The sequence below is a fragment of the Macaca fascicularis genome, chromosome 14 (assembly GCF_037993035.2).
Source record: "Macaca fascicularis isolate 582-1 chromosome 14, T2T-MFA8v1.1".
NCBI lineage: Eukaryota > Metazoa > Chordata > Mammalia > Primates > Cercopithecidae > Macaca > Macaca fascicularis.
The window spans coordinates 72,709,019-72,731,781 of record NC_088388.1 but is presented as its reverse complement, the minus strand read 5'-3'; the positions used below and the strand labels follow the sequence as shown (position 1 = coordinate 72,731,781).

Genomic DNA, 22,763 nt, shown 5'->3' with positions numbered 1-22,763 from the left:
ATTTGTTTGAATGTGTCTAAAACATACCTTTTCAGAATCCACAGCTGGCCATTTCCAGGCTTCCGTGGTGGAGGAACAAGTCATCCTCAGCCAGAGGAAAGGGACAAAAACATGAAGCTGAGGAATCTGCTGGCCTCAACTAGGAAAACTGCCCATTTTACCCAGGCATCCTATCCTTGAAAGTTAGTGATCTGGCCGGGTGTGGTGGCTCACACCTGTAATCCCAGCATTTTGGGAGGCCAAGGCGGGTGGATCACCTGAGGTCAGGAGTTCAAGACCAGCCTGGCCAACATGGTGAAACCCAGTCTCTACTAAAAATACAAAAATTAGCCGGGTGTAGTGGCGGGTGCCTGTAATCCCAACTACTCGGGAGGCTGAGGCAGGAGAATCGATTGAACCTGGGAGGCAGAGGTTGCAGTGAGCCGAGATTGTGCCATTGCACTCCAGCCTAGGTGATAAAAGCAAAACTCCGTCTCAAAAAAAAAAATAGTGATCTATATAAAAATCCTTTTTTAAAAATCTCAGTAATGTGCACTCAACCAGGAATTGTGTGACCTTAAACCATCCTTGGCTCTGCCACTGGCTAATTAGGTGACCTTAGACAAGTCTCTCTCTCTCCCTGGGCCAGTTAACACATTTGTAAAATGAAGACCAAAATAGTTTATCCCCAAGGTTATGTATTGATTGATAGAGCCAGGATTAGAACCCACCTATTCTGACTCTCAATCCGCTGACATTCCTTCTTCTCTCCTGCCTATCCCTTGTGATTTCATGGCACTACTAGGAATAATTTAACCCCAACTAGGATATTCAAAACTAAAAGTATGCTGAAGGAATGAACTACTGATACATGTAACACAAGGGATAAAACATTATGCTAAACGGATGAAGTCAGACAGAAAAGAATACATACTGTATATTTCATTTATATGTAGTACTAGATAGGCAAAACTAATCTATGGCAGTAGAAACGAGGTTAGTGGTTACTTCTTGGAGAAAATGTGAAAGATGGCCATATGCAGTCACTCACACCTGTAATCCCAACACTTTGGCAGGCTGAGGCAGGCGGATCATGAGGTCAGGAGTTCGAGACCAGCCAGTTTGAGACCAGGCTAGCCAACATGGCAAAACCCTGTCTCTACTAAAAATACAAAAATTGGCCAGGTGTGGTGGCATATGCCTGTAACCCCAGCTACTCGGGAGGCTGAGGCAGGAGAATTGCTTGAACCCAGGAGGCAGAGGTTGCAGTGAACCGAGATTGTGCCACTGCACTCCAGCCTGGGCGACAGAGCAAAACTCCATCTTGGGGGAAGAAGATTATGAGGGAACTTTTTGGGGTGATGGACATGTTCTTTATCTTGATACAAGTATGGGTTTCATGGGTAGGTAGATGTATTTTCAAAATTGATCAAATATATGTTCAAGATCTGTATGTCACTATATATAAATTATACCTCAATGAAAAAAATATTTTAAAAAAGTATGCCAAAGAAGTTTTAGAAGGGAAGGAAATATAACATTTACTGAGCATTACTAGTTCATTTTATATATATATATATATATATATTTTTTTTTTTTTTTTTTTTTTTTTTTTTTGAGACGGAGTCTCGCTCTGTCACCCAGGCTGGAGTGCAGTGGCCGGATCTCAGCTCACTGCAAGCTCCGCCTCCCAAGTTTACGCCATTCTCCTGCCTCAGCCTCCCGAGTAGCTGGGACTACAGGTGCCCGCCACCTCGCCCGGCTAGTTTTTTGTATTTTTTTTTTTTTAGTAGAGACGGGGTTTCACCGTGTTAGCCAGGATGGTCTCGATCTCCTGACCTTGTGATCCGCCCGTCTCGGCCTCCCAAAATGCTGGGATTACAGGCCTTGAGCCACCGCGCCCGGCGCATTATATATATTATCTCCATCTCAAATCCCTAAAAAGGGATTATGCTCATTCTTCTGATCAGAAATCTGAAGTTCAATGGGCTAGAAATGAATAAATGTAGAAGCCAGGCACAACTCAGGTTTCTTTGCCTCTTTTCCTTTAGCAGGTTGTCTCAGGGAGGGAAGGGAAGGCATTTTCAACCTGGAGCCAGAAGACTTGTGTTCCGTGTGGTTTTACTGCCATGTGATCGTAAGAACATCCATTTCCTTCTGGACCTCCCTCCAGAAGAGTCAAAGCTCATAGTTGTTTTGTAACCCTGAGGTTCTGGCAATCAGAATATCTCCAGTCCTTCTTACCAGGATAAGGCATTAAGAGTAACTTCCATTTGTCTCAGGGCAAACTAATGATGAGCAACAAAAGCTCTCTGACTCTGGTGAGAGCATAAATCATCAACTAGGTCAGTGACACAAGAGCTCCAAGGTGACAGAATCCACCTGCCTCCTGTGTAAGAAGCCTGACTCATCCCTGAGTGATGTGATAGAAAAAGACGGATTAGGAATCAAGAGATTTGAATCCTGCTGCCCCTCTGCCAGTGACATATCCCATGACCTTGGGCAAAGAATTGCCCTCTATGGGCTCCTAACCTGTACTAGCTAAAAGAGACAATTAGGTTGGCTGGATCCTAAAGTCCTTAAGCTCCAGTGTCTTGTCAATTTATGAAATCCTGATTCCTGCTTCCATATATTGATAACAACTGAGCAACTGGAAAAGACTGCTATTTTTTCCAGGTTTCCAAATGGAAAACATGTGACACTGCCCATTGCCCATATGATACAGAGGCAATACACATGCAGCTACCCAACTCTGCCATTGCAGCATTAAAGCAACCAGAGACAGTATGTAAGTGAATACGCATAGCTCTGATCCAATAAACCTTTATTTCAAAAAAACGGAGGGGTTTTGGAACTAGATAGAGCTGGTGACTGCACAACATTGTGAATGTACTAAATAAATGCTACTGAATTACTCAAGTTTAAAATGTTTAAGGCCAGGTGCGGCGGCAGCTGATGCCTGTAATCCCAGCATTTTGGGAGGCTGAGGTGGGTGGATCGCCTGAGGTCAGGAGTTCAAGGCCACCCTGGCCAACATGGTAAAACCCCATCTCTACTAAAAATACAAAAATTAGCCAGGCGTGGTGGCAGGCACCTGTAATCCCAGCTATTCAGGAGGCTGAGGCAGAAGAATTGCTTGAACACAGGAGGCAGAGGTTGCAGTGAGTCGAGATGGCGCCATTGCACTCCAGCCGGGGCAACAAGAACAAGACTTCATCTCAAAAAAATAAAAATAGCTGGGCGTGTTGGCAGGCGCCTGTAGTCCCAGCTACTTGGGAGGCTGAGGCAGGAGAATTGCTTGAACCCAGGAGGCGGAGGTTGCAGTGAGCCAAGATCACACCACTGCACTCCAGCCTGGGTGACACAGCGAGACTCCGTTTAAAAAAAAAAAAAGTTTAATTTTGTATATATGAATTTCACCTCAATATATTATTTTAAAAAAAAAAACACACAAACAGGCAGTGGGTAGGATTTTGTTCATGGGCAGTAGTTTACTGACACCTGACCAAGATCAACTTTCAAGTCTTTGCTTAAACTCAATCCAGAGTAACTTAATTAGCAGTTATGTAACATCTACCTGAATACTTATAAGTCACTTATTACCCCCACAAAGCATTTTATTTCACTTATGGGCAGAATCTGTTTCTATCTGGAGAGTTTTTTCATGTACAAAGCCAAAATGTCCCTCTCTCCAACTTCCACCCATAGAGAGTTTACTTATGTTATGATCCTCTGCTTCACTACAGGACACTATGCCAGATTGCTTTAAAGGATGAATTCACTCTAGTTGGAGAAATGTGGAAGGGGAACATGCTTCTGTGCTAAAGCATCAGGCAAAGAGAAAATAGAATCTCTTTTTTTTTTAAAAAAAAAAAAAAAAGGATCTTACTCTGTCAGCCAGGCTAGAGTACAATGGCAAAATCATAGCTCCTGCAGTCTTGAACTACTGGGCTCAAGCAATCCTCCTGCCTCAGCCTCCCGAGTAGTGGGACTACAAGTGCATACCACCACGTCCAGCTAATTTAAAAAAAAAAATGTTTGGCTGGGCGCTGTGGCTCATGCCTGTAATCCCAGCACTTTGGGAGGCCGAGGCGGGCGGATCACAAGGACAGGAAATAGAGACCATCCTGGCTAACATGGTGAAACCCCGTCTCTACTGAAAATACAAATAATTAGCCAGGCGTGGTGGCAGGCATCTGTAGTCCCAGCTACTCAGGAGACTGGGGCAGGAGAATGGCGTGAACAAGGGAGGCGGAGCTTGCAGTGAGCCGAGATCATGCCACTGCACTCCAGCCTGGGCAACAGAGCGAGACTCCATCTCGCAAAAAAAAAAAAGTTTTTGGTAAAGACAGAATGTTGCCAGGCTGGTCTCAAGCTCCTGGCCTCAAGCAGTCCTCCTGCCTCAGCCTCACAAAGTGCTGGGATTAGAGGGATGCACCACCGTGCCTGGCCAGAATATAGAATCTCTTAAAGATACTCCACAGGATGGGCCAATTTCTCTCTCTCACACACACATATATATACATATCAGCAGCAGATTTTTATTAGATGGAAGATAACAAGGGTTGCCTCATAGATAAGTGGTAACAAATGGCAAGTACAGCCATGCCACAGAGAAGGAGGACATTACTGGCTATGGGAATGGGTACTTATGAAATCTAAGGGTCAGGTCTCTTGATGAACTCTGACTACCCAGTAAGCTCTTCTCCTTGGCACTCAATATGACCATTGCGGGCATGAAAGAGTCTACAGTAGCTAGTTCAACTTGGCCAACAGTTCTTCCAGTTCTGGTCGAGCTTTGAATCGTCCCTTGAAATCTTCTTCAGTGTGCTAAGGAGAAGAAAAAGAAAATAAGTGGAAATCACTGCAGAGCTTTTAGTTATCCAGATATGCACAGCATCCAGAAAGGGACCATGAACCAGCTCTGTAGAGAATCATTCAGATTCAAGTAACTTTTATCATCTACTATGTAGCAGACTTATAGTATAGTATAGTATAGGGGATTCAAACTTGAATCAGATTTCCTCCTTGCTTTCCGTGAACTTGCAGTCTAGTTAGAAAAGACAGATATATGAAGATTTAATGTCAAAATGCTATAACTATCACAATAGAAGCATTTAAAAGAGAGAGAGAGAATACCAAAATTATTTACATAGGAAATAAAACAAACAGGGATTGGACTGTTTTAAGGCAGCATGACCAGCACGTAGTGTCTGTGTACCCAGATCTGTATGAAGCCCAAATACTAACCAGAAGAAGCTTGACAAGCATGGACTCAGAACAAGCAGAACTGGATGGAGCAAATGGTACCAATCTAAGATGACCTTATACATCTGTGTCATAAGAAGGATCATCTTGGCAATTGGACCCAAATACTCAGTATTTAGGCTAAGATTCCTAATGTTCTCCAAGTTTTCCATGCCTGACCAAACATCCTATTGACTAGCATTCTTTATGAAATATATTTAGTCAAGCTACAGTCAAGACTTGAAGATCCAGGAACCTTTTCTCTAACATATATTTTCCTATTTGTGTTCTGATTTATTACACCATATACTATCTTAACCCATGTTCTTTCTTCCACACAACTGTCTGAAAGGAGAGAATTCTGGGGCCTCATAGGCTCACCACCAACATCAGGATGCTGTGTTGAAACTCAGCACTCGTAGGCCACAAAGCATCATCCCTGATGCCTCAGAAGCTGGACTAATGATCACAGTGTCATCAGAGTATACAACTTTTCTGATTATTATTTAGGCGACATTATCCACATTTCTCTGTTCTTTCTAAAGCCAGTCCAGATGTGTTCTTTTTTTTTTTCTTTTTTTGAGATGGAGTCTCGCTCTGTCGCCTAGGCTGGAGTGCAGTGGCACGATCTCGGCTCACTGCAAGCTCCACCTCCCGGGTTCACGCCATTCTCCTGCCTCAGCTTCCCGAGTCGCTGGGACTACAGGTGCCCACCACCACGCCTGGCTAATTTTTGTATTTTTAGTAGTGACGGGGTTTCACCACATTAGCCAGGATGGTCTCGATCTCCTGACCTCGTGATCCACCCGCCTCGGCCTCCTAAAGTGCTGGGATTACAGACGTGAGCCACCGCACCCAGCCCAGATGTTCTTATCCTTATTTTGAGCATATGCAGGCCAGCAGGGGCCTCTTCTCAAACCAGCACCTACCTCCTTCACTGACAGTCTGACTCCTTCAGGAAGACTGCTTTGGATTATTTCCAAGAAAATTTCTGCAAACGTAGCACTCAAACCGCTGATCTGCAAAATGAAAGAAGGCGCTCTAAGAGGTGGGAGGAGCTGAAAAGGAGGTAACTGGGCAGACATGGTATGGGTTCAAATGCCAGCTCCAGTAGAGTCTGGAGAGCCCAAGGGTGGAAGATTAATACCAAAACTGGTTTCTGAGCCTGGCCTCTACGGGATTTCTCCTGCCTTCTGCAAGGTGCTGAGATGGTCACTGCCAATATCTGCTCCTGTGGGCATTAGATGTCATTACTGGACCAAGAGGTTTTAAAGTCCAGGGTCTCTTTCAGTTGCCCAGGCTGGAGTGCAGCGGAACAATCATAGGTCACTGCAGCCTTGAACTCCTGGGTTCAAGTGGTTCTCCCACCTCAGCCTCCAGAGTAGTTGGGACTACAAGCACGTGCCCCCAGTCCCGGCTAATTTTTTATTTTTAGTTTTTGGTAGAAACAGGGTCTTGCTATGTTGCCCAGACTAGTCAAATTCCTGGCTGCAAGCAGTCCTCCCACTTTGGCCTCCAAAAGTGCTAGGTTTACAGGCATGAACCATGGCACCCAGCGCAGGCTGACTTTCTTATTTATTTATGTATTTTTTTTGAGACGAAGTCTTGCTCTGTTACCCCCAGGCTGGAGTGAAGTGGCACCATCTCTGCTCACTGAAACCTCCGCCTCCCAGGCTCAAGCAATTCTCCTGCCTCAGCCTCCCAAGCAGCTGAGATAACAGCTGGCTAATTTTTGTTTTTGTTTTGTTTTGTTTTTGAGATGGAGTTTCGCTCTTGTTGCCCAGGCTGGAGTTCAATGGCGCGATCCTGGCTCACTGCAACCTCCACCTCCCGGGTTCAAGCAATTCTCCTGCCTCAGCCTCCTGAGTAGCTGGGATTACAGGCATACACCACCACGCCTGGCATGGCTAATTTTTGTATTTTTAGTAGAGACAGAGTTTCACCATGTTGGCCAGGCTGGTCTCAAACTCCTCACCTCAAGTGATCTGACTGCCTTATTCTCCCAAAGTGCTGGGATTATAGGCGTGAACCACCTGCCTGGGCACACTGACTTTCTGATTCAACTCAGTTTTGCCCATATCCACGCATACCAGGACCTGACTGGTGTCAAATACTGTGCTAAGAACACCAAGGTGAATCAGATGTATGGTAAAAGGGCAGGCAGGGGGGCTGCAAGGACCCACAAGAAAAATTCCTACCCAACTCAACCAAGGAAGGTCAAAAAAAGCTTCCAGAAGCGTTAGTATCTTGGTGAAATCTTGAAGAAAAACAGGAGTAAACTAGGAGAATTCAACAGTCATGTGGAGGATTTCGAAGGCAGAGGAAACAACATTCAGTAAAATGTGGGGGCATAAGAGTGTTAGGAAATTAAAACTAGCTCCATTGGCCGGGCACAGTGGTTCACATCTGTAATCCCAGCACTTTGGGAGGCCGAGGTGGGCGGATCACCTGAGGTCCATAGTTTGAGACCAGCCTGACCAACACGGAGAAATCCCATCTCTACAAAAACACAAAATTAGTTGGGCATGGTGGCATATGCCTGTAATCCCAGCTACTCAGGAGGCTGAGGCAGGAGACTCACTTGAACACAGGAGGCAGAGGTTGCAGTGAGCCGAGATCTTGCCATTGCACTCCAGCCTGGGCAACAAGGGTGAAACTCCGTCTCCCAAAAAAAACCCAAAAAATACCTAGCTCCATGTGTGGCTGGAGTAAATGGGCTGTGAAGAGGAAAAGCAGGAGAAGAATCATGAAAGCACCTGAGTACCAACCTAAAGCATTCAAACTATTCTATGGGCTTCTGGCATGTCAGATCTGTCACAGGATATATTACAAATAATTTAGTCCTGATAATATTTTAAAAGCCAAATATTATACTTAGTTATTTTTAAAATTAGCATATTTAGACTTAAATTTAACATTCATTTTATTACCTTGCTGTATGTTCCTTGAGTGGATAAAAAAAGGGTGATGCCCATACCATGGAATATTATTTGGCAATAAAAAGGAATGAAGTACCAATACAACAGAGATGGACCTTGAAAACATTCCTCTACGTGAAAGAAGCCTGACACAAAAGGCCATTTAATGTACAATTCCATTTAAATGAAGAGATAAATCCACAGAGATAGAAACTAGATTAGTGGCTGCAAGGGGTTAGGGTGACCAAGAAAGAGGAGTGACTGCTAATGGGTGCATGGTTTCTTTTAGCGTGATGAAAATGTTCTAAAATTGATTGTGGGGATGGTTGCATAACTCTTTGAATATACTAAAAACCGTTTTTATTGTATACTTCAAATTGGTAAATTGTATGATGTGCCCATTATATATCAATTAATGCTCTTATTAAAAGGGGGATGATGGTAAAGCTGGCAAGCTGTGTATTTTTAATACCTCTGGGTGCCCTCATGGTAGTATGGTTGGCACCCATCATTATCTGCAGGAAGAAAAGAGGACAACTACTAGAGATCAAAGGAAGGCAGCCACTGAGGGGTTTCAAGCAGGAAAATGACATGATCACTCGGTATGGGGGTAAAGTGAAGTGGATGAATCTGAAAGATTTTTAGGACGTAGAAGCTATAGAATTTGGTGAATGAATGGGTATCAGAAGACAAAGAAGGGTGACACATTAGGTTCAAAGGTGGGGAGGGTTACAGAAAAACAGGAAAATCAGTCCCTCTACAACTAATTTTGCATAGATGGAGTGCAGGGAGGACTCCTGTGGATCAAAGTCGAGAAGGCCAGTAGACAACTGGGTATCAAGTTTCAAGCCTCAGCCAACAGATCAGGACTAGAGATGTATACATCTGGGGGTTATCAGTATTAAATGATGGTCACTGAGGCCTAAGGAATGAATGAGACTGCATAGGGGGAAGGTATTATAAAAGGAGAGATGGAGGCATCAATAACTGAACACTGGAGAATACCATTATTCAAGAAAGAAAAGAGCATAACAGAAAGTGAAAAAGTGGACAGAGAAAAGAACCAGGAGAAGCAAATACATTTTTTATTCTCCTGGAGTGCCTACCTGAACCACTCGCTCATGGGTGGTAAGCACTGAGTCCAGTAACATTTTGCTCCCTTGGTCCTGCAAATGTAACACTTCCATGGTTTTGGTTGGCATCGCATAACTGTGGGAAGGAAGAGTCAACTATAGTGAGTGTTCACTGAAGCCAGCAGCCACTTCAATCATAGTAGTCCATAAGTATAGCCAGTACTGCATGTGATAGTTTCCAGAATGTAGGGGATGCTTATCTGCAACCAGGAGCAAAGTAACTAGATCCCTCTTATCTCCTTCAAAAGTCTCTAAACTCCCTAAACAAATACACCATGTTTAATGCAGTTCTGCATCTCTAATCATACTTAATACAATACTCTGAATAAAACCTGGTGATTAATAAATAATTTGTTGCTACTGAAGAATAGCCCATTCTAAAAGAATCAAGTGGCCAGGTGTGGTGGCACACACCTGTAATCCCAGCAATTTGGGAGGCCAGGGCAGCGGGATGGCTTGAGCTTGGGAATTCAAGACCAGCCTGGGCAACACAGTGAAACTCTGTCTCTGTAAATACACAAAAATTAACTAGGTGTGGTGGCACACACCTGTAGCCCCAGCTACTCAGGAGGCTGAGGTGGGCAGATTGTTTGAGCATAGGAGGTCAAGGATGCAGTGAGCCAAGATTGCACCACTGTACTCCAGCATGGGCAACAGAGGGAGACCTTGTCTCAAAAAAAAAAAAAAAAAAAAAAAGAAAAAGAAAAGAAAAGAAAAGAAAGAAAGAAAAAGAGAATCAAGCTCATCACTAGGTATGCTTTGGAGGTTAACCTTGGGTATTTAATCTGTTCTGGAGAAATAAGGCATGAAAATTAATTGTTCTAGAACAGGATTTCTCAACCTCAGTGCTACTGACATTTTAGACCAGATAATTCTTTGTTGTAGGGGCTGACCTACATATCCATATACATCCCTCTACCCACTGGACATCTGTAGTATACCCCAAGTGGTGACAGTCAAAACTACCTCCAGACGTTGTTAATTTTCCCCTGAGGGGCAGCTTCTCCCAGGTTAGAGTTTATGCTTACTAAAATCGACTTCAGCAAGCCTACATGTTGCAGTGAAAATAACACGGAACAGGAGTCAAGTGTCCGCGCTGCAACTTATTAGCAATATTTACTCAGGTAAGTCACTTACCCCTCTAGGCCTCAGTTTCTTCAGGTATAAACAAGATAACGATCTAGACCTATATCAACAGAGAATTGTGAGAACTGGTGTGTTAATAAGACCTGACTAATGGCTACATGGAAATATGGTAGTAGTGTTGTGTTCATCTTATCAAAAAGTTCATCAAACTGAAGATAAATGAAAAAAGATTCCTAAATTTTCATGTGTCACAAAATCATCACTTAATAGCAAGGGGCATGGCCCTCTATAGGTAGACCTCTACAAAAGAAGTTTAGTGTAATAGGCCAGGCGCGGTGGCTCACGCCTGTAATCTCGGCACTTTGGGAGGCTGACGCAGGTGGATCATGAGATCAGGAGTTTAGAAGTAACAGTAAATGGACTAGAGACATGACAGTCAGTCCTGGAGTTAGATATTGGCTCTGCCAATTATTACCTATTTGAATTTGGAAATTCAGGTTTCTGAGTCTCCATTTCTTCCGCTATAAATTGAAAATAATAATACCTAATTCATAGAGTTGTTGCAATGATTAAATGAGATTACATAAGTAATTGCCTGGCATACAGTAAATACAGCCAGTAAATGCAAGGTACTGCAAATTCTTTCAGGTAGTTTTTCTAAATAACATCCCTCCTGCTTTTCAGCATTATCTCTGATCTCCTCTTCTTCTGATTCAAATACAGTAATAACTTTCCAACATAAAAAATGGGGACACAATCATAGACTTCTTATGGATGTTCAAGTGAAATAATTGTGTTTCAGAAAAGTAAAAACACCCTAAAATACTATTTTTCTTTTTTGGCATTCTGCAGATAGGACTGACTGACTAAAGTGAGAATTGTCCATTCCTGCCACTAATAATGGGTTTTATTCTTTAACACTTACTTCAGCAAAATGTCATTGATTTGTTTACTCATTCACTCAACAAATATTTACTAACAGCCTGCTCTGTTCTAGGCACCCTGATGGGCAATAAGAAGTCTATGCATGTGATGGCTCACGCCTGTAAGCCCAGCCCTTTGGGAGGTTGAGGCAGGTGCATCACCTGAGGTCAGTAGTTCAAGACCAGTGTCAACATGGTGAAACTCCGTCTTTACTAAAAATACAAAAATTAGCCTGGTGTGGTGGCAGCCGCCTGTAATCCCAGCTATGCAGGAGGCTGAGGCAGGAGAATCACTTGAACCTGGGAGGTGGAGGTTGTAGTGAGCTGAGACCATGTCACTGCACTCCAGCCTGGGCAACATCTCAAAAAAAAAAAAAAAAAAAAGTCTATGCAGCCAGGCGTGGTAGCTCCCACCTATAATGTGAGCACTTTGGGAGGCCAAGACAGGAGGATTGCTTGAGCCCAGAAGTTTAAGACTAGCCTGGGCAACCTAGTGAGACGCTGTCTCTATTTAAAGAAAAAAAAAATGTCGGCCGCCCGGCTCACGCCTGTAGTCCCAGCACTTTGGGAGGCCGAGGCAGGTAGATCACCTGAGGTCAGGAGTTTGAGACCAGCCTGGCTAACATGGTGAAAACCTGTTTCTACTAAAAATACAAAAATTAGCTGGGTGTGGTGGCAAGCGTCTGTAGTCCCAGCTACTCGGGAGGCTGAGGCAGAAGAATCACTTGAACGTGGGAGGTAGAAGTTGCAGTGAGCCAAGATCATGCTATCTCACTCCAGCCTGGGCGACAGAGCAAGGCTCAGTCTCAAAAAAAAAAAAAAAAAAAAAGGTCTATGCTTTCAAGGAGGTCACTGTGAGTGTTTTAAAGAGATAAGTAAGTATACAAACATTGTACTACAGTAAGACAAAGGCAATAATAGCTTTGTGCCAAATACTATAGGGACAAGAAGGGGAGGAAAGGGGGACTCAGGGAAAGCCTCACAGGAGGTAGTGATTTATCAAGATGTAGAACAGGCCTTTATGTATGTAAGAGTACATATGGGTTTTTTTTATTTTTTATTTTTATTTTTAGTATCTACACTATTTTGTACCTTCCAAATTTTCTGCAATAAACATTGCTTTGATGATCAGACAGCAAAATGGAAGGAAATAAATGAAAGAATTTCAGGAGTCAACTTAACATGACAAAATAATGCTATTTAGGGGGAGTATTGCCAAGAAAGGGACACGAGGAAGTCTGCTGGGGTGCTGGGGAGCTTCACTTTATACAAGTTATATCTCAATTTTTAAAAATGTAAGTAGATGTTTTAAAAAGAGAAGAGTAGCCTCATAGCGAGGGATGCTGAATGATGCTTTTACTCTCAGCAGAACACAGGGGCTGGTTCAACTTCAGGCTTGGAAGCTGCTCCCAGATGAGTGAGATTTCCATCTCCTCAGGCAGCTGCTAGGCAAAGGATGCAGGCAAATTAAGGGACCCACTTGAGAGGCCTCTTCCTCGCCTCTCCTGGGTAAGTTGTAGTTGCAGCAGTGCAAACCATTTAGAGAACAAAAGTTGGCATCCTGCTGTCTAGCCCAATTCCATCTCAAGGTCACGGCCATCATCCCTACCCACCCTCCCCCGAGGAAAGATGGATTAAGATGAAATGAAAATCAGAAGAAAAGAATTTCATCTCCGAAAGGCTGAGCAGTGAGATTGCCTAACAATACGACAGTCTGAAAACCTCAATCAATGCAGAGAACTGAGTTACTAAAAACAAACAGCTCTTTATGCTCTGAGCTGTTTGGAGCAAAGAGCCAGCAAAGAGGCAAAAAGCAGCACATTCATCCTGCTGTTCTAGGAATTATGTCCGCATGCCTGTTAGAATTCAATCCAAATCAACAAGTCTTTATTCAGTGCCTACTGCGTCAGGTACTAGGCAAGATCTTAGGCTTAGACCACTAATGAAGACAGAAACAATCCTTGCCTTACAGAGCTTAGAGTCTAATAGAAAAGACCAATAATAGTCAAGTAATTATAGAGCAAGAAGTGCATGTTATGAAAGGGCAGTTAAATACCTTTTACTTCTTCTAATGTATAACATAAAGACCTAACTTAATGAGGTTCCCTGAAGAAGTAATATTCGAGACATAAGAAAACAAACAAAAAATAAAAAATAAATAAATAAAGAGGCTAGGCGGGGTGGCTCACGCCTGTAATCCCAGCACTTTGGGAGGCCGAGGCGGGTGGATCACGAGGTCAGGAGTTCAAGACCAGCCTGGCCAAGATGGTGAAACCCCATCTCTACTAAAAATACAAAAATTAGCTGGGCGTGGTGGCAGGCGCCTGTAATCTCAGCTACTTGGGAGGCTGAGGCAGGAGAATTGCTTGAATACGGGCAGTAGAGGTTGCAGTGAGCCAAGATCGCACCACTGCACTCTAGCCTGGGCGATAGAGCAAGACTCCATCTCAAAATAAAAAAAGATGGCATCTAAGAAAAAGGTAGAGGCTAGTTAGATGAAGAGAGGAAGAGTATATGCAAAGGTCCTGAGGTGGAAAGGGACAAAAACAAAGCCAGTGTAACTGGAAGTAGAGGGAGGTGGGGAGGGGAAGTATGAAAGAGGCAAGGCAGGCCCTGGAGCACCTAGGAAGCTACATGAGAAACTTTTATTGTGATCCTAAGGGAGTAGGATCATCCCCTACTCCTACTCCTAAGGGAGTAGGATCATCCCCATTCTCCTAAGGGAGAAGCCATCAAAGGATTTCAAGCAGAAGAGTGACATAATCATATTTCCATCTAGAAAGATCACCCTAAATGCTGTGTGGAGAACCGGTTAGAAGAATAGAGAATCGGGAAAAAAAGTAGGTTTAACTCCAGAACTTGCCACTTACTAGGTGTAGGACTATGGGCAAGCTTCTATAATAATAGTAATAGCAATAGTAATAATAATAGCAGCCAACAGTTGCTGGACATAGTTCTAGATACATTATACATAATAGCTCCCTTAATTTTCACTGTGACCTTTTAAGGTAGGTGCTTTTAGCAATCCCATTTTACAGATGAGGAAACCAAGACACAAAGAAGTTAAGCAAAGTGCCCAATGTCATACAGTAAGAATGCAGTGGAGCAAGAGTAAAGCTCAGGCAGTCTGGCTCCGGCGTTGATACTTTGATCTACTATGTACAAGGTGTTTGAGTTAAATAATACACGAAAAATGTACTTAGCTTGTTCAGAGTGCCTCACTGATAGCAGGTGCTCAACAAATGTAACTGCCTTCCTGTTTTCACTCAAATGCAGCCAGGGCATTTTACAGCTGCGTTTTTTAAAGAAACTTTTTTTTTTTTTTTTGGACTACATAGTTTTTAAATTTATAATCCGGGAGTATACAATCATGCAGCACTGACCACTTAGCCAGATGTAAAATAAACTAGCTTCTTACCACAACTACCCTATAAACATTGCAACTACGCTGGGCACGGTGGCTCATACCTGTAATCCTAGCACTTTGGGAGGCCAAGGTGGGCGGATCACTTGAGGTCAGGAGTTTGAGACCAGCCTGGCCAACATAGTGAAACTCCGTTTCTACTAAAAATATAAAAATTAGCCAGGCGTAGTCCCAGCTACTCAGGAAGCTGAGGCTTGAGAATCGCTTGAACCCAAGAGTCAGAGGCTGCAATGAGCCAAGATCGTGCCACGGCACTCCAGCCTGGGCGACAGAGCAAGACTCTGACTCAAACAAACAAACAAACAAAACATTGAAACTATTTCCTCTAAAATGACCCTAATCTTATGTGAACACACCAACTGTGGGGGAACCAGAAACCTAGCTACGTGGCAAAAGTAAAAGCCAAAGGGAAAACAGCACTTCCGCGGTTAGTTGATGAAAAGCAGGAAATTCAGTGCCCTTCACTGTAAAAGCAGCATCTCTAAAAACAGTCCTAAAAATTTCAAACACTATTCCAAGGAACTGACCCCACTGTAGGTATGATAGTAACATTCTGTGAATGACATTTAATGTTCTTTGCCACCAACTTTTAAGAAGCTATCTCTAATTCCTGTCAGATGAAAAAAATTCTGAATTATTGCAACAATAAAATCAGTAACAGAATGTTTACAATGTGCCAGTGTCTGTGCTAAGTGCTGTCAAGTACCATCTTGTTTCATTTTCAGAGCTCAAAGAAACAGAAAAAATTATCATCCTCATTATATAGAAAAGGAAACTGAGGCTCAGAATTTCCCAAGGTCATATTGCTAATAACTGATAGAACCAGAATATGAATGCCAACAGTTTGATTCCAGAGCTTGTACTCTTTTTTAATGTTTAATTTTTGTGGGTCCATAGCAGGTATATATATTTATAGGGTATATGGCATATTTTGATACAGGACTACAATGCATAATAATCACATCAGGGTAAATGGGATATCCATCATCTCAAGCATTTATCTTTTGTGTTACAAACAATCCAACTCTACTCTTTTAGTTATCTGTAAATGTACAATTAAATTATCGACTATAGTCACCCTGTTGTGCCATCAAATATTAGATCTTTTTCAATCTTTCTATTTTTTGGTACCCATTAACCATCCCCACTTCTCCTCGAGCCCCCACTGCCCTTCCCAGCCTCTGGTAACCATTATACTACTCTCTATCTCTGTGGGTTCAATTGTTTTTAATTTTAGCACCCACAAAAAAATAAGAACATGAATGTTTGTCTTTTTGTGCCTGGCTTATTTCGCTTAACATAATAACCTCCAGTTCCATCTATGTTGTTGCAAATGACAGGATCTCATTCATTTTTATGGGTGAATAGTATTGTGTATATGTACATTTTCTTTATCCATTCACCTGTTGACAGACACTTCAGTTGCTTCCAAATCTTGGCTATTGTGAATGGTGCTGCAAGAAACACAGGAGTGCAGATACCTTTTCGATATACTGATTTCCTTTCTTTGGGGTTTATACCTAGCAGTGAGATTGCCAGATCATATGGTAGCTCTATTTTTAGTTTTTTGAGGAACTTCCAAACTGTTCTCCATAGTGGTTGTACTAATTTTCAATCCCATCAACAGTGTATAAAGGTTCCTTTTTCTCCACATCCTTGTCAACACTTGTTATTGCCTGTCTTTTGGATAAAAGCCATTTTAACTGGGGTGAGATGATATCTCACTGTAGTTTTGGTTTGCATTTCTCTGACCATCAGTGATGTTGAGCACTTTTTCATATGCCTGTTTGCCATTTGTACATCTTCTTTTAAGAAATGTCTATTCAGATCTTTTGCCCATTTTTAAATTAGATTATTAGATATTTTTTGCTATAGAGTTGTTTGAGCTCCTTATATATTCTGGTTATTAATCCCTTGTCAGCTAGATAGCTTGCAAGTATTTTCTCCCATTCTGTGAGTAGAGCTTGTACTCTTAACCACATATTACTTCAAGTACGGTCCATAGACAAGCTGCCAGTGAACAGCCTAATTGTCATTGGTCCACGAGAAATGTGCAACCAGTCACTAAACAAACCATTTGATTCAGCCACGTTTTTTTCTTAATATCAAGACTTTCCTAATGAAGGAAACAAATTATTAATGTATATTTTGGCATAAGCTCCTGACATCTTCTCAGAATGGTACTTTGAGAAGCACTACTGTAAATTACTATGCTACTCAGCCTCTTTGAGCTGTAATTGCAGTTTATCTTTCACATTATGTTACAATTATGTTTCTTGGTGTGTATGTACATGCATGTATGTGTGCATTCACTCTGTGTGTGTGTGTTCCCTGAAACTAGGAGGTTCACCTTAGTATCTCACAGAATGTCTAGTGCAGTGCTCACCACATAGCAAGAAGAGGCTCAATCAATAGTTTTTTAATTAATTCATTAAAAGGACTTTTATTAATTTAGGAAATGTATACCACACAATTGGATTGTATAGTGATATTCAAGAACCTGTCATTCTTTCAATCATGACTGAATGTCTCCCATATGGCAGGCCTTGCAGTGGGTGCTAAAGAAATAAAGAACACAGTCCCCATCCAGAAGGAACGCACTGTCAGAGGGAAGAGAAACTGCCACAGGAATAGATCATTCGAGACCAGAGCACTAAGTGACATGAGGTATGTGTCAAGTGCTGAAAGAGGAACCAACTCTCTGGGGCATCAGAAAGAGATAAAGCACATTTTTAGGTTTAAAAGAATTGAAGTACTGTCACTATGAGAGCTAAAGTCACAGCTTATTATCAAACCTTCTAAAGAACATTTTTTAGCACAGTTGTACTCTAATGTATAAAGGTTTAAAAGTTCAAATTTGGCTGAAGGACTTAAAATAAGACCCTATATAACTGAAAATACTTGTCAGGCAGAACTGGGTTTAAATCCAGGCAAGTTACTGGTTCTGTGCTTTTGGCCTTTCTAAGCCTTGATTTCCACATATGTTAGATAGGAATATATTAATATCTAATGAGTAAGAAAGTATAATTTTTGTTTGTCAAATATGGCAGCACCCAGTGGCGGTGTGGACTGGGAGGAGGTTGCCCAGTTCCACGAATTACTCGAAGTGATGAGGACAGCTGATGACAGAATAGTACATAAACTAAACACTAAGGTTCCAACAGCTTCCCTTATAGGGAAAACTATGCCAGCCAAACCTGTAAACAAATTTAGGGGTCTTTGATGGCAGCTCTTGCCAGTAGGAACAGAGTCATAAAAAATTGTACAGCCCAGACCTCAGAAGTAGTAAAAAAACCTCCGAGAAGAGAGAGAAAATAATTTGGACTATTTAACGTTATTAAAGCAACCTGGAAAAGAGCAGACAAAGTTGAAATGGATGCAGTCAGAACCAAATGTTGAAGAAGTGGTAAAAGACAAAGGCTAGAAGGTATTTAATAAACGGTGCCAAATTCACTTCAAGCCTCCAAAGAATGAATAAAGAAAGAGAGATACTTTTTTTTTAAAGGACTGGGTCATGTCATAAGAGGTAAGTATGATAGATATCAAGAGGGCAGGCTTCCTAGGATGATCTGTGAACCAACAGTCCAAGACCTTTTGTTGATTTCAGCCCCACTTAGCCAAGACCTCAAGTACAAATAATTCTGGCAGTTATGGAGTAACCAACTGCTATTTTATAATGATTCTGTAAAAAAAAAAAAAAAGTTTTGTTATTAAAATAATTTTCTGACTCAGTGTAAAAAAAAAAAAAGCAAGTATAATCTTTGCCATACCCACATACTATGTCATATACTACCTTGCCACAGTGACAGACTACCTAAGCTACATTTTTGTTGTTGTTGTTTTTAAGACAGGCTCTCTACTTTGTCGCCCAGGCTGGAGTGCAGTGGCACAATCTCAGCTCACTGCAACCTCTGCCTCCTGGGCTTAAGCAATATTCCTGCCTCAGCCTCCCAAGTGGCAGGAACTATAGGCGTACACCACCAAGCCAGGCTAATTTTTGTATTTTTTATGTAGAGACAGGATTTCACCATGTTGCCCAGGCTGGTCTCAAACTCCTGAGTTCAAGCGGTCCGTGCTCCTCAGCCTCCCAAAGTACTGGGATTACAGGTGTGAGCCACTGTGCCCAAGTCTTGATTCCTTATAAAATCAAACATACACTTCACTTACCATTTGACCCAACAATCATACTCCTAGAGAAATGAAGATGTGTGTTCTCACAAAACCTCGTACATATTCATAGTGGTTTTATTATTTATAATTGCCAAAAACTGGAAGCAACACAAATGTCCTTCAATCAGGAAAGGAATAAACTGTGGTACATCCTTTCAATGAAACACTATTCGCAACAACAACAAAAAAAAACTACTTGCAGGCAACAACGTGATTGAATCTCAAATACAGTATGCTAAGCAAAACAAGAATCAAAAAGAAAAATACTACATGATTTTATTTGTACGGAATTCTGAAGAAGGCAAAACTATAAGGACAGAACATGGATAAGAAGTTGCCGCTGGGCGCAGTGGCTCACACCCGTAATCCCAGCACTTTCGGAGGCCAAGGCAGGCAGATCACCTGAGATGAGGAGCCTGAGACCAGCCTGGCCAACATGGCAAAACCCCATCTCTGCTAAAGATAGTCGGGTGTGGTGGGGAACGTCTGTAATCTCAGCTACTTGGGAGGCTGAAGCAGGACAATCGCTTGAACCCAGGAGACAGAGGTTGCAGTGAGCCAAGATTGTGCCACTGCACTCCAGCTCAGTCCCAGCTATTTGAGGGAGGCTGAGGCAAGAGAATCACTTGAACCCAGGAGGTGGAGGTAGCAGTGAGCCGGGATCACGCCACTTCATTCCAGCCTGGGTGACAGAGCAAGACTCTGTCTTCAAAATTAAAAAAAAAAAAAAAATTACGAAGGGAAGGAATTTCTACCCATGGGATTTAATGTTACTTAAGGAAAACCAGAGAGCATCCTATACTGTGTGAAATACTGAGATATGTAAAGAGCCCAGAATGGAGAAGGTAGGTAGGCAGTAAATGTTACTTCCCTCTCCTACAGTTTTCCAACAAATCCAAAAAATACATAAAAGCAGAGCAGATAAATAATATCTAAATGGAGAGATAAACTATGTTAATGAATCAGAAGACTCAATATAAACAATTAAGATTCAATTATTCCCAAATTGATCTACAGATTCAACACAATCCTAAAAAAAAAATCCCATCAGACTCTTTTTTTTGAGATGGAGTCTCGCTCTGTTGCCCAGGCTGGAGTGCAGTGGCCTCTGCTCACTGCAAGCTCCGCCTCCCGGGTTCACGCCATTCTCCTGTCTCAGCCTCCCAAGTAGCTGTGACTACAGGGGCCTGCCACCATGCCCAGCTAATTTTTTGTATTTTTTTTAGTAGAGACGGGGTTTCACCACGTTAGCCAGGATGGTCTCGATCTCCTGACTTCGTGATCCGCCCACCTCGGCCTCCCAAAGTGCTGGGATTACAGGCGTGAGCCACCGTGCCCAGACTCTTTTCTGTAGAATCAACAAGCTAATTCTAAAAATTTTTATGGAAAACCAAAGGACCTAGAATAGCCAAAGTAGTTTTGAAAAAGAAGAACAAAGAGTCAGTAATCAAACTACACTAATCAAGACAGTGTGTACAGGTGTAAGCATATATGTAACAGAATAGAGCATAGAAACAGACCCATATATACATGGTCAACTGGCTGTCAACAAAGATGCTCAGATAATTCAGTGGAGAAAGAAAATCTTTTCAACAAATGGTGCTGGAAACAATTGAATATTCATAAGCCAAAAAAAAAAAAACAAAAAACCTTTGACCCACTATATACAAAAATAATTCAAAATGGATCACAGACCTAAATACAATACTTAAAACTATAGAACTTCTAGGAGAAAACATAGGAAAATGTTTTTTTGCGACTGGGTCAGGCAAAGATTTCTTAGATATAAAAGCAAAAGCAGAAACCATAAGAGAAAAAGATTGTTAAACTGAACTTCATTAAGTTTAACTTCTACTCTTCAAAAGACATACTGTTAAGAGGACAAGATAAGTCATAGACAGGAAGAAAATATTTGCAAAACACATATCTGCAAAGGAACTGGTGGCCAGGTGCAGTGACTCACACCTGTAATCCCAGCACTTTGGGAGGCCAAGGCGGGTGGATCATTTGTGGTCACGAGTTCGAGACCAGCCTGGCCAACATGGTGAAACCCCATCTCTATTAAAAATACAAAAATGGGCCAGGTGCGGTGGCTCACGCCTGTAATCCCAGCACTTTGGGAGGCCGAGGCGGGCGGATCACGAGGTCAGGAGATCGAGACCATCCTGGCTAACACGGTGAAACCCCGTCTCTACTAAAAATACAAAAAATTAGCCAGGCGTGGTGGTGCGTGCCTGTAGTCCCAGCTACTCGGAGGCTGAGGCAGGAGAATGGCATGAACCCAGGAGGCGGAGCTTGCAGTGAGCCGAGATGGTGCCACTGCACTCCAGCCTGGGCGACAAAGCGAGACTCCGTCTCAAAAAAAAAAACAAAAAAAAAATACAAAAATGAGGCTGGGCCCGGTGGCTCACGCCTGTAATCCCAGCACTTTGGGAGGCCAAATTGGGCAGAGCACAAGGTCAGGACATAGAGATCATCCTGGCTGACATGGTGAAACCCCGTCTCTACTAAAAATACAAAAACAAAATTAGCCAGGCGTGGTGGCGGACGCCTATAGTCCCAGCTACTTAGGAGGCTGAGGAAGGACTATGGCATGAACCCGAGAGGCGGAGTTTGCAGTGAGCTGAGATTGTGCCACTGCACTCCAGCCTGGGTGACAAAGCAAGACTCTGTCTCAAAATAAGTAAATAAATAAATAAATAAAAATTAATGGAGCATGGTGGCAGACATTTGTAGTCCTAGCTACTAGGGAGGCTGAGATGGGAGAATCGCTTGAACCTGGGAGGCAGAGGTTGCAGTGAGCCGAGATTGTGCCACTGCACTGCAGCCTGGGCAACAAAGCGACACTCTGTCTCAAAAAAAAAAAAAAGGGGCCGGGCGCGGTGGCTCAAGCCTGTAATCCCAGCACTTTGGGAGGCCGAGGCGGGTGGATCACGAGGTCAGGAGATCGAGACTATCCTGGCTAACATGGTGAAACCCCGTCTCTACTAAAAATACAAAAAACTAGCCGGGCGTGGTGGCTGGCGCCTGTAGTCTCAGCTACTTGGGAGGCTGAGGCGGGAGAATGGCGTGAACCCGGGAGGCGGAGCTTGCAGTGAGCCGAGATCACGCCACTGCACTCCAGCCTGGGAGACACAGCGAGACTCCGTCTCAAAAAAAAAAAAAAAAAAAAGGAACTGCTATCTAAAAATAGATGAACAATTTTCAAAACCCAGTAAGAAAACAAGCCATTTTTTTAAATGGACAAAAGATTTGAACAGACATATCATCAGGGAAGATACACAGATGACAAATAAGCACATGAAAAGATGCTCAACATCATTATTTATTAGTGAAGAGCAAATTAACACCACTATGAGATACCACCATAAACCTATCAATAGCTTTTTAAAAACTGATGATACCAACTGCTGACCAGGATGAAGAGTTGCCGGAACTCTCATACATTGCTGGTGGGAATACAAAATGGTGCAGCCATTGTGGAAAACAATTTGGCAATTTCTTATAAAGTTAAACATAAACTTACTATACAATCCAGAAATTGGAGGCAAGGTTGGAGGTTGGAGGGAGGCAGAGGTTGCAGTTAGCCGAGATTGTGCCACTGCACTCCAGCCTGAGCAACAGAGTGAGACAAAAAAAAAAAAGAAAAGAAAGGAAGCCTGGGCAACAAAGTGAGGCCCCATCTCTACAAAAAAATTTTAAAATTAGCCAGGCACTCAGAAGACTAGATCATACCAGGAAAATAAAAAAATCAGCTTGGCAACTTGGTGTCTGCCTGTAGTCCCAACTATTTGGGAGAGAGAGAGGAGGATCGCTTGAGCCTAGGAGGTTGAGGCTGCAGTAAGCAACGATTGCACCACTGCATACCAGCCTGGGTGGGAGA

The 22,763-nt window shown here is 42.6% G+C and overlaps 1 protein-coding gene and 1 pseudogene across 21 annotated transcripts in view; one reads left to right on the top strand and one right to left on the bottom strand.

Moving 5' to 3' along the window:
- Window positions 1-4,500: 4,500 nt before the first annotated feature.
- MRPL48 (mitochondrial ribosomal protein L48) overlaps window positions 4,501-22,763 on the bottom strand; it is an 82,618-nt gene continuing 64,355 nt past the window's right edge. For 19 of the 21 annotated variants that reach the window (XM_074014722.1, XM_074014716.1, XM_074014728.1 and 16 more), the window contains 3 exons: window positions 9,251-9,353; window positions 6,156-6,245; window positions 4,501-4,809 (listed from right to left, as the gene is read on the bottom strand). In XM_074014722.1, the coding sequence (XP_073870823.1) occupies window positions 4,735-4,809; window positions 6,156-6,245; window positions 9,251-9,353 (268 nt within the window). In that variant the 3' untranslated portion in view covers window positions 4,501-4,734. Of the gene's footprint in view, window positions 4,810-6,155; window positions 6,246-9,250; window positions 9,354-10,414; window positions 10,464-22,763 lie in introns of all 21 variants that reach the window. The other 2 variants (XR_012423498.1, XR_012423499.1) reach the window with 2 other exon arrangements.
- On the top strand, window positions 17,734-18,188 carry LOC123568730 (protein MIX23 pseudogene; annotated as a pseudogene).